This window comes from Harpia harpyja, chromosome 14 (assembly GCF_026419915.1).
Source record: "Harpia harpyja isolate bHarHar1 chromosome 14, bHarHar1 primary haplotype, whole genome shotgun sequence".
Lineage (NCBI taxonomy): Eukaryota > Metazoa > Chordata > Aves > Accipitriformes > Accipitridae > Harpia > Harpia harpyja.
The window spans coordinates 8,886,565-8,898,100 of NC_068953.1; the positions used below are offsets into that span (position 1 = coordinate 8,886,565).

At 57.4% G+C, this 11,536-nt stretch overlaps 1 protein-coding gene and 1 long non-coding RNA gene across 2 annotated transcripts; one reads left to right on the forward strand and one right to left on the reverse strand.

The window, feature by feature from the left end:
- Positions 1–1,100: 1,100 nt before the first annotated feature.
- Positions 1,101–8,175, reverse strand: LOC128151346 (uncharacterized). Its single transcript, XR_008238350.1, has 3 exons — positions 6,907–8,175; positions 5,663–5,850; positions 1,101–1,570 (listed from the first exon to the last, which is right to left on the reverse strand). It is a non-coding gene; the product is annotated as an uncharacterized LOC128151346 (long non-coding RNA).
- AANAT (aralkylamine N-acetyltransferase) lies at positions 4,815–10,954 on the forward strand. Its single transcript, XM_052808696.1, has 4 exons — positions 4,815–4,927; positions 8,275–8,569; positions 9,375–9,529; positions 9,913–10,954. Exons 2-4 carry the CDS (start codon positions 8,413–8,415, stop codon positions 10,216–10,218), a joined length of 618 nt encoding a protein of 205 aa, XP_052664656.1. The 5' UTR covers positions 4,815–4,927; positions 8,275–8,412; the 3' UTR covers positions 10,219–10,954.
- The last annotated feature ends 582 nt before the right edge of the window (positions 10,955–11,536 follow it).

The window sequence follows — 11,536 nt, forward strand, 5'->3', positions numbered from 1 at the left end:
CACAAATAGCCATGCAAACAATCACATTATACAACCAGCCCAGCTCACAGCAGGGGGATTTTAATGGGGACAAGTCAGGGCTGTTTGCTCGTTAGCAGGAGTTGAGCCGGGTGTGTTTTTGCACTGTGATCCCAGTTGGGGCTCTGGCGTGCTTCCATCGGGAAGTGGCACTGAAGGAGAACTCATCACTTTTTCAGGACACAACAGCCCGGGGCCTGGCCTGCCGCTACACTGACGTGCTTTGGGCACGTTACGGTCCCTGGGTGTCGAAAGGAGCATCTCTCATTCAACGTGGCAGGCTGTTCCAATCTCCACTGAGGAGCCTCAGCAAGTCAGACCACCCTGCAAAATACTAAGGCAAACCCAAGAAACATTTTGCACGCATGATTTTTTTGGTGAATGAGACTGATTCAGCAGGAGGTCTGAACACGCAGGACTTCTGCAAAGTGACAAGTCAAGCAGCCCCCCCGTCCTGTTTAGGGACAATTCCTGCTGTTAGGCTGTTTGGGGAAGTGATGGCCTTTACTCTGCAGGAGAACATCCTCCCTGCAAGCAAGCTGCCTGTGTGTTCTAACTTAGAGCACCAGTATCTCCCTGTTGAGATACTGGTGAAAAGCAAGCCCCATCCTTCCTCCTTGGGACCCGGCTGGTGCTGGGTGCGCCTCTCACACGATATGTTTGCGCAGGGCTTATGGGGCAGGTGTTGGGTTGCCTGTGGGGTGCCAGGATGCTCGCAGAGTACTCGGATGCCTAGAGGGTGCCGGGATGCCCACAGGGTTTTGGGGTGCCTGCCAGATACTGGGGATGCCTGCAGGGTACCAGGATGCCCGCTGGGTGTTGGAAATGTCTGTTGGGTGCTGAGGTGCCCACAGGGTACGGGAATGCCCTCCAGGTGCCAGGATGCCCATTGGGGATACCCACAGGGTTCTGGAGATGCCTGTCAGGTGCCGGGATGCCCGCAGGGTACCGGGGATGCCCGGAGGGTGCCGAGTGCCCGCAAGGTACCGGGGATGCCGGGGGCTGCCAGGTGCCCGGGGGGTACCGGGGATGCCCTGGGGATGCCGGGTGCCCGCAGGGTGCCGGGATGCCCGGCGGTGCCGGGGCTGCGGCGGGGCTCTGGTGCCACCTGGTGGGCTGCCGCCTCCCGCCGCCGCGCAGGGCCCGGCCCGGCGACTCCCGGCCCGGCGGGAGGGAGAGAACGGCGCCGGTTTGTTGGCGCGGAGGAGCAGCAGCTTTGCTCGGCAGCCCCAGCGCTTGCAGACAGGCTCAGCCCGCCGGCCTGGGCGGCTCCTCGCTCGGAGGCAGGAGAGCTCTGGGCTCCCCTCTGCTCTGCTGTGCAGCTCCTCCTTGGCCCATCCTGCCAATATTTGCTTCTTTTGCTGCTTCCCGGGGGCACACGTGTCCCTGTACCACCCCCGCCAGCTGCTCGGAAGAGCTGGTGCCTTCAGAAAAAGTGGTTCGAGTAGAGCTTGCTGCTCGGTGCCCGGGAAATGTCTGCAGACCTTCCCGCAGGGACAGGCTGGGAGTTTATCACCATCGTGCAGGACAGCTTAGCAGGAATTGCTGCGTCCTGATCACATCAGGGAACAGAAATATTAGCAAGTGACGCAGCATATGGCAATCTTTCATCCCGCCTTGGTGAGCGCAGCAAGTCTCCCAAGGCTGGGGGGGCAGGGGAAAGCCTCTCCCCTGCGAGAGGAGCCCCTAGCAGTGCCCGGTGCCCCCATCCCGCACAGGATTACCCGGCCCTTCCCTCCTTGCTTGTGCCACTCTGATCAAACACCTCTGGCCAGCCCCACAAATAGCCTCAGAGCGGCATCACCTTGTACGTGTAAAACTTGATGCAAGCGCAATCCTCCTCTACTCTCTCTCATCCTCTTCGCTGAGACCAAGACCTTACAAATCCCCTGATGGGGCTGGTCCAGGCCCAGCCTTGCTCTGGGTTGCAGAGTTTGGCTTTCCCATAGAGGACATCTGGTCCCCATCCAGCTCCGTGGGGTCACCCTGGCTCCCACCAGCAGTGTGCCGGGGCTGGACCAAGGGGAGGAGATCTCCTGTAAGAAGCAGGATGCCCCAGCAACAATCACCCAACTGCCGCGTCCCAAAGTCAGAACTGGCTCTAAACTGCCTGGAGGTCTGGGACCAGAGGGTGGGGGCTGCCTCTGCTGAGCCCCTTCCCACCTGCCCGGGCCTCTCCTCCCAGAGGAGCCTCTGCAGCCCCCGCTGAATCCCATCCTCCTTCCTCCCGGGGATTGTGTCATGAGTGGCCGTGACCTAGTTACAAACTGCCACAGCCCTGCAGAGAGAAGGAAAGGAGGCTAATCACCGCCAGTGCCTATGCTCTAGGGAGGGGATAAAACAGGTCCCGGCCAGGTCCTGCCCCCCCCACCTCCTGCTTTTGGTTGAGGCTGCCATGGTCAAGCAGACATGGGTGAAACTGTCGCCCCGAACTGTTTGTACTGTTTCCTCAGATGCCCACGTAGAGGAGTGACAAGATACACCAGCCCTGCAAAAGCATGTGTTGATCTAGTGGAGTTCAAAGCCTGTTTCCCCTGACTATTGCTGGGATCCAAAATAAGCTGTGAAGTAGCATCTCTTCCCCAGCTCCCTGTGACTCTGTGGAGGAGGTCAGCCCTGCGCCCTTCTGGAAGAAGCATCAGCTGCACTGATGGGCCAAAAGGAATATGCCAGAGGAAATCCACATAAATGTATATTTGCATATTGTATATATATATATATATTAACATTTCAGAGCACAGAGCAGAACCAGCCCCTCTAGGGTCTATTTAGAGCCTGAGGCTGGGGTCTGGCCACCATCCTTAGGAGCTGTGTACTGCTATTTCGAAAGAGCATCAGCTCGCAGGCTCCTAAGCCGCACTGAAAGCCCCACTCCAGCAGAGAGGCTGGAGGCACGTTGGCTTCGCAGGACCTGCTGGTGATTTTGAACTGCTCTTGGCGGCATGAGAGGGGAGCACCGAGGGATAGAAGCAGCAGGTAGCCAGCCTGGCAAGCACTGAGAATAGTGAGTATGTCCAAAGAGCCGCAACCTGCTGTGCAGTTACAGCAACGACGAGCGCTCGCACGCTGCCAGTCTGCGGCAGCTGATGAAAAGGCAGGAGATAAGGGAGAATGAAATCAGAGCCCGTGGCTGACCTTGCAGCGATGCCAAACTGCAGAGCCCTGCTGCCACCCCTGCTATGCCATTGCCAGGAGAAAAGCATCACCCTCTTTGGGTACATGGATCCCCTTGGCTAAACCAGGGAAAGGTGTAAAACAGGGATGTAAGCGGAGTGTCCAGCTTGGTAATTATGTGAGTAATTACCTGTGTTTGGGAGAGAAACCTCCATGATGGTGCCACACGGGGGAGGACCCTGATGCCACCTGCGTCCCTGTGATGGCAGACCCTGCCCCGTGAGGCCAAGGGACTGTGAAGGCTGCAGCCACCAAAACCAGCTTAATCCCCCTGAGCACCAGGATAACCCGAGACTGCAGCAGCAGGGATGGAGGCAGAGGGCGGCACAGCTGAGGAGCCCCTGGGCTGCATGTGTGTCACTTCATTCCCAAGTCCTGGCAGAGCAGGGGACGAGTCGTGACTCATCTGCCTCCCACGTGTCGCCCCTCGCTGCAAATCCTACCCAGAAATAATTGCCATCTTCCTGAGCAGGCACCCCAAAGGAGGGACCAGCCTGGCTGCGGGGCCAGAGTGACAGCTTGGGGCTCTTTGAAGATGCTGAGCGAGCTGCTAAGTATGTAAATCTCAGCACACTGCTGTGGTTCTAGTTTAATGGAGTTTTTGACCCTCTGTCTGCAGGAGCAGGAAGAGACGGACCCAGTTAACAGCACCGAGAGCAGCACCCCTGCTTGACTATTCCAGCCACGGGCCAGCCTCTGCTCTGCTGGGCTCAGTTTTAATGGCTGGGAATTGCTCTGAAATGCCATTTCTGAAGAGCAGAAAGCTGCTGGGTTGTATTTCTGTTTCAAATCCATAAAAAAAAACTTAGAAGAGAGAGATAAGTATGTAGCCCCAGGTCACTTTGCCCATGGCTGGAAACTAAAGCAGGTGTGAACTCCCCTGGAAATATCTCCGGTGGAGCAAGGCCAGCCCTGCCTCCTGCTCCGGGCTTCTTTCAGGGCTGCATCTGGTTCATGATGATAATGATGATGCCAACATCATGCTCATGCCTGGGATAATCCTCCTTTTATTACACATGTCCTGATGGGAACAAATATTGCTGGCTTTGCCTATCCAGTTTCTTATGCAATAGCTCCCAGGGACCGAGGGCTGCACAGGGGAGAGATGCTTGGTCTTTGGAGGAAGATCTTTGGGGCAGAAACCTTAGGTCTGACCCCCCATCCTATAAGGAGCCAGCCAGTTCCCGTGAGGAACTCCCCACTGCTCAAGCCCAAGCGATGATCACGCCTGGCACAACCAGCAGCCCCCCCATCCTTGCTGCAAAGAAAGCTCATCCGCCCTCGGCAGGGCTGCCTTCATCTTCCTATGGGCTCCCGGTGCCATCAGAGAGGTCTGGATCAGGCACAGTACATTGCTCTCCTTTCCTAGCTAAGTCCTCTGCTCTCCCGGCCCGGCTCGCAGCAGGGACTCAGCGCAGAGCAATCAGCTAAATGCCTTATCCCTCTGTAGGCAGTCACGCCAGGGGGAAAAAAAAAAAAAAAAAAGCCTGATGGGATCCTTTTTCTGGCCTGTCACCTTAAAGCCTCTCACCTCTCCCTGTCTTTCATCGGGGTTATAAACTCCTTAGGATGTCATCACGTGCTCCATAAATAACAAATATATATAAGCAGGGGCTGCGGAGGGTGCAGCAGACAGAGGAGGGGAGGCAAAACCCCGGGTCCTCCTCTCCTGCCAGCTGCAAGACAGCACCACCGGAGCCAGGCAGGCAGAGGAGCGGCGTGGGGTCCCCATTCGGTAAGCACCCATGTTTCTGTTGCATCCCGGTGGTACTAACAGCCTTGGGGACAGCTGGTGGTCCCGAGGCCACTGTGACTTGCCAGCCCCAGCATCCCAGAATGGGGGGAATTGCCCCAGAGGGGAGGGAGGTTGGTGCATTCAGCTTAGCTTGCCTGAAAAGTGACTTTGGTGGAGGAAAGAGCGTGATTCATCACAGCCCCTGTCCCATCCCTACACTTCCAACACATACTATCAAAACCTGGGTGTAGGGACTCTTCTCACTGAAACCCTGCGTGTTCAGGGTGTGGGAAAAACTTGAGCTCCTTCGCAAAGAGTATTTGGCTTCAGAACTGGGTGAATAACTCCTTACTACCAACTCATTTAAAAATTCAAGCTCCAAATCCAGGCAGATATTCATAACATAATAAAAAGATGCTGTTAGGGGGATACTGCGGACTTGCCTGTTTACTTACATGTGAGCATCTCTGTGGACCATGCGGATGCTTTGATCTCTAGTGCACAAACACAAGTGGGGGGGGGAAACTTACAGAGCGGACTTTTGGTATGCTGCTACATACACACAAATGTATTGGGCTCATCTCAGGCGGGTCTGGTAAGGAGTTAACAGCACAAAATTTAGCCTAGGGTGTAAGTGACTTGAACAATATACAGGAGGCTGTGCTGGAGCATTGGAAGACAGATGTCTCGAGCCAGGGAGAGAGGACTTTCCTCCTCGCTCTGGTTCTCACTTACTCTGTGACCTGGGGCGAGTTTCCTTCACCTCTGCAGGTGGGATGCTTCCCAGGCGTAAGAGCAGTGCTGGTACCCCCATGGCTGTGCAGGGCCCGGGGTCGGCTCTGGGGATGGGCTGGGGAGGACGGCCAGTTCCTCTGTGCTCTGCGGGCTCTATGTATCTCCCCCACCCCAGAAGACCTTTGCATCTGCAGGGAGTTGAGAAGCAAAGGAAGAAGTTCATTTCCAGAAAACAAACACAAATGTATCAGCCCTCAGCTGCATAACCTGGCTTGCCAGGCATAAAGTGCCGGAGGCGAAATAATACAAGGAAAACAAGCCAAGGAGCAGCCTTTCCCCATCACCGACTTCTGCTCCGGGCTGTTGCTGGTTGGGGTGTCAAGAAATTTCTAAAAATAGCTAGAGGGATCTGATTCCCCTTTCCAAGTTATCTCTAATGGGAATGGAGCAGCCACTTGCACAAGAGGTCTTGAACCCCCCAGCTCTGTGGATGTCCCTGTAGAGACTTTCCACTATTCAGTCCTTTTCAGTCTTTTTATGATCTGGGATAAAGACTTGCTCTTGGACAGTAAACTGTTTAACAGTGGCTATCATCCCTGAGCAACCTGATCTAGTTGAGGATGTCCCTGCTCATTGCAGAGGGGTTGGACTAGATGACTTCTAATGGTCCCTTCCAACCCAAACTATTCTATGATTCCATGATCCTGCTCCCTAATTCCCACAGCAGCTGAAACACCAGCCCTGCCCGAGGCCATACTCAGCTGGCCACTCTGCCCTGCCATCCCCGGGCCTGATCCTGCAGCATCCCCAGAACCTGCCCCAGGTGCTCAGCACTGCCCAGGATCAAACCACCGTTGCATTTTCTAGGTACCCAGACCCTACCCTCTTGCCTGCTCTGGGATTTATCCAGGTGGATGAGTCCCTAATCCAATTAGCAGGATGAGGAGTTCCAGAATATTTGATAATAAGCTTTACAAACACTACAAGCCCCCCAGCACCCTGCTCTGCCCTCCAGCTCGGCCACCCCTCTACTTCCCTCCTACATGGTTTCTGGAAGCATGAACCACCCATTCCCAGCACCATTTCAGTTAGTCCTTGGTGACTAGAATGAGCATTGGGGATGCAAAATAATTCCCCCGCCAAAGAAACCCCCTCTCCATGATGGACCCGAGATCCCTTAGATATACATCCATTAGCAAACCAGCAATTCATTGAAAATAAATCAGAACACCACGCCGTCTCACCTCGCACTGGATAAAACAGGCATTTCAAGCACCCAGCCCTTGGCATTTCAGGATGGAAAATTCCCAGCTTGCGCCGGTTCTGCCCTGCACAATGTTTGTGCTGGTAATGCTTTTGTTTCTATAAATCCTATTAGCTGGAGGCAAGCCTATAATTAGCAGGGAAAGCCGGCACCTCTCAAACAATAATCAGAAATGACCTGGCTTCGCACTGGCTTTGCTGTAAATTGCTTGAATATTGGGCTGAGCAGGGACGGATGGATGGACGGCTCCGGGAGCAATTCCCACTATTTCTGCCTGCAGGACATATGTGCTTAGCAAAGTTATTCACTCAGTTTGTGGTTCCCTCCGGATTTATTAACTTGGTTCGCTCACACGTGAAACCAGAGGCAGATTGAAGCTACAGACTCTGATCCAGGTTGAGGGATTTGGCCAGGCTGTGCGGGACGGGCACTGTCAGCTGAGCTCGGGGAGCTCGGGTGCTGGTGACTCTCCTGGGGGAACCGAGGGGTCTGGGGTCCCACGTCGCAGGTGGCATGTCCCAGGATGGGCTGTGCCTGGTGGGATCATGCTGCTTGAAGCTCCCAGGGCAGGGGACAAAGCCTGGGGACACCTCAGCCTGGGAGGACACTTGAGGCTTGCAGCCACAGGCACCCACCTGTCCCACCACTGACCCATGTCAGCTACATCTGTGAGCATGGATGGGGCCTAAGAGCCCAATGGGGGCTAAGCTGTGTCGCTTACCTGCTAAGTGAGCTGGAAAAAGGGAGCAAATCCCGGCAGCTCGGGCTGTCTCTGGGTGGTAGATCTGGCTGCCTGATGTGTCCGTGCTGGGGGTGTGCGTACGGTGGCCCGGCACTGACCTCTCACTACAACCATGCAACACCACACAGAGCTTTCACCCAGAGATGCTTGTTTTGCAGCCTCCCAGCTTCTGGCAGCCACATCCCACCCCGCCTGTCCCCAGGTCAGGGGCTAGACTTGCCCCTGGGCTCTCCTGCCTGTCCTGCTGCCTGGCTTTGCCATGGGCTGGGTCAGGAGATGCGGGGCAGGATGCCAGAGCAGGATGCTCAGCCCCATGCCTGCTCCCCCAGCCCCATCTCTAACAGCCCCTCTCTCCGCTCTGTCCCACTGCCTGGATGCTGGCAGCTGGTCACCGGGCTTTTGTCCCCCACATCCCCGGGGCCACAAGTTTGCTACAGCCCACGGCTGGTGCCAGGCTCCTGCACTGGCCCCAGCTCGCAGCGACAGCAGACCGATAATGGGGTCACTGTGGGCCACTGTGGGCGGGTATTGGCTATATATATATATACACACACATATGTACAGGAAAAGAGTGGCAAGCAGCCTAATCCTGTGCGTGACCAACAGGTATTTTCGGCAGCTAAGAGCGCCGGAGGAGATTGGTTGAAATAAAGGGTGCTGTGCCGCCGCCGGGGCCAGGAGCTGGCAGAGGCTGCCCCAAACAGAGGGAGCGGTGGAAAGCCGGGCAGAAGGAGGAGGAGGAGGATGTCGGCGCTCAGCGCGTTGCCTTTCCTGAAGCCTGTTCACCTGAGGTCCCCCCGAAGCTCGCCTGGGGGCCAGCGCCGCCACACGCTGCCCGCCAGTGAGTTTCGCTGCCTCAGCCCCGAGGATGCCATCAGCGTGTTTGAGATCGAGCGGGAAGGTAAGGGGCTGCCCCGGGGAGGTCCTGCCTGGTGGCATCGGCTGGAGATGCCCATCCCTTTCCTTCGCCGGTCCCTCATGCTCCTTGGGGGCACACCGTGGTGGCAAAGCCCCTGTGCATGCCCTCATGGAGCATGAGGGACGGAGCCAGAGGCCATGACTTGTGGCCAGGCCACCACAGGCTCCTTAATGAGGTAGGGGAAGCCGTGATTAAGGAGGTGGGGAACTACGGCCCCCAGCTCACCCAGTTGCCTGGGGTGGGGATGGTGGAAGGTGATCCTGGAGCAGGACCAGGTAAATAGGGAGCAGCTCTCCCAAAACAGTCCTGCCAGAGGTGACCAGAGAGGAGAGGGGGAAGGTGGGAGGATGGACACCATGCCCAGCCTCCTATTACAGAGGGGCACTTTGAGATCCACCCCCAGCAACGTCCCCCGTCCCCTCCATCCCAGGCACCCCCAGCTCCCCTCACCCAGACTCACCGGCCCATTTCTCCCTCCTCTCCAAAGGGCAAGGGCAGCCGGGTAGATGCCGGGCAGGAGGGTTCATCTCGGCACTTGCTGCTGTAGCCCTGGAATCAGCAATGAGAGTGGGGAGCCGGTCCCTGGGGGGCTGCCTCTGGAGGAGCGGAGCTGCTCCCTGGAGCCACCCATGTGCCTTAGAGCTCCTTTAGGCCAAGTAGGCAGCAGGACACATGCCATCTCTCCCCATCACATCCTGCTTTCCCCCCACTACATCGGTGCTGGGGGGTTTTCTGGGTCCGGGTGTCCTCAGTTCCCTTCGCTGCGCTCACTGCCGTCCCCCTCCAGCCTTTATATCTGTCTCCGGGGACTGTCCCCTCCACCTGGACGAGATCCGTCACTTTCTGAACCTGTGCCCGGAGCTCTCCCTTGGCTGGTTTGAGGAAGGGCGGCTCGTGGCATTCATCATCGGCTCCCTCTGGGACCAGGAGAGGCTCAGCCAGGTAAGAGCCGGACCCTGTTCTTCCCAGCTTGCGCACTGGGAGAGGCACTGCCAGAGCCTGGGGACGAGGAGAAGCTCCCCGAGGCCACTCACCAAGTCTTCTCCCAAGACTAACTGCTACAGGGCTGCTCTGGTGGAAATGAACTTTCTCATTAATTAATTTTACTGATGCTGTTAAAAAAATATGCCAAGTAACGCCCCTCAACATTCATTGTAAACTTAAAAAGCCTCCAAGGATGATGGGGGGAGGCGAAGGGGGATGGCACCAGGGCCCTTTTCCCTTTGGGGGAGGATGTGGACCCTGGTTTACTGGGATGGGTAACCAAGAGACATGCAGGATGGGACTCCCCCTGGTCGCACTAACCCCCGCTCCCCCCTCGGCAGGAGGCGCTGGCCCTGCACAAGCCGCGGGGCACGGCGGTGCACATCCACGTGCTGGCCGTGCATCGCACCTTCCGGCAGCAGGGCAAGGGCTCCATCCTTATGTGGCGGTACCTGCAGTACCTGCGGTGCCTGCCCTTCGCCCGGCGTGCCCTGCTCATGTGCGAAGATTTCCTCGTGCCCTTCTACCAGAAGTGCGGTTTCGAGGCGCTGGGTCCCTGCGAGGTGACGGTGGGGGAGCTGGCCTTCATCGAGATGCAGCATCCTGTGCGGGGACATGCCTTCATGCGCAGGAACAGCGGCTGCTGAGCCCCCTCAAGTCCAGCTCTGCCGGGGGGGGGCTGGAGAGAGGCTGTGGGGGGGGTGGATAAGAGGCAGTGACCCCTCTCCATCCCCACCACAGCTATACACCTCCCCCAGCCGGCCCTGGCTACAGCTATTCCCTCTACCACGTCTGCCTTCCAGCCAGGAGATCAGCCCGGTCCCATCCCAGACCCGCAGGGCTGGGGACAGAAATCTCCCACCTGGCCCCGCTGGCAGCACCGATCCCCCCAGTCTCCACTTTAACCGGGGCTGTGCCGGCAAGCCTGGGTGGGCTGCAGGGCCATGTGCCCCCCCAGGGATGGAAAGGAGCAGCTGGGGGGGGGGGGGTGTCTCTGCTGATTTAAGGGCACTCACAGCCACATTTTGCTGAGACACCCAGCAGAGCCTGTACGTACATGTGCCCCCAGCCCTGCACCCCCTCCCACCGCCACCACCACCACCACCACCACGAGTGAAGCACACCACAGCTAAGCCCTCCCCTCGCAGCCCCCAGACCAGGCAGGACTCTCAGCAGCCACCCCCCTGCCCACAGACATCTTTCCAGACTCCATGGAGCACACCCCCAGCCCACAGCCACCCCCAGCCACACACTGCAGAGCCTCCCTGGCATCCAGTCCAAACCAGTCCCCACCCCAGACCCAGGACTGGCCCAGGACAAGCCTTCTGCAAACACTTCAGGCTGTTGTGAAACAGCAAATAAAGACGTGGTGGTGGTTTTCTAGGCAGCCCGTGTGCGTTCCTACCCCGCTCCGACTGTCACCTCACCACAACAGCCGGAGGAGAGGCACCGGCCGGCAGGACGGGAGCCATCCAACACCCCTTGGGGCATCTCAGCTTTGGGAGAGAGGGGGCAAATCGAGCCCTGGGTCATTCGATGAAGGGTGGGATATAGGTGGAGGGGGCTCTGCCCTTGGGCAGGATCAGGAGGCTCCATGGGCCTTTTTGCTCCAGGCATTTGGCTTCCCCTTCTGCTTGAGACCCTCCAAACCCTGTCTGCCCTCCCAGGGAGGGGTTTGAGGGGTACTGGGGGACAGTGCAGCCCCGCACATCAGGGCACCGGCCCCAGGCACTCCCATCTCTGCCTCTCTCCCTGCTACACCAACCATCACCAGAACAACCAGAACCCCTAAAAGTGCCACGTCCCCGTGCCCGAGAAGAGAGAAGAGGCCTTGTGTCTCATTAAATACAGGTAGAAATTTATTAAGAGGGAAAAAAACCCACAGCTTTTAAAAAAAGTATCAAAAAGAGACAAATGAGGTGAAGTGTCTGTCTTTGGCTGGAGCAGCACCAGAGGGTCAGAGAG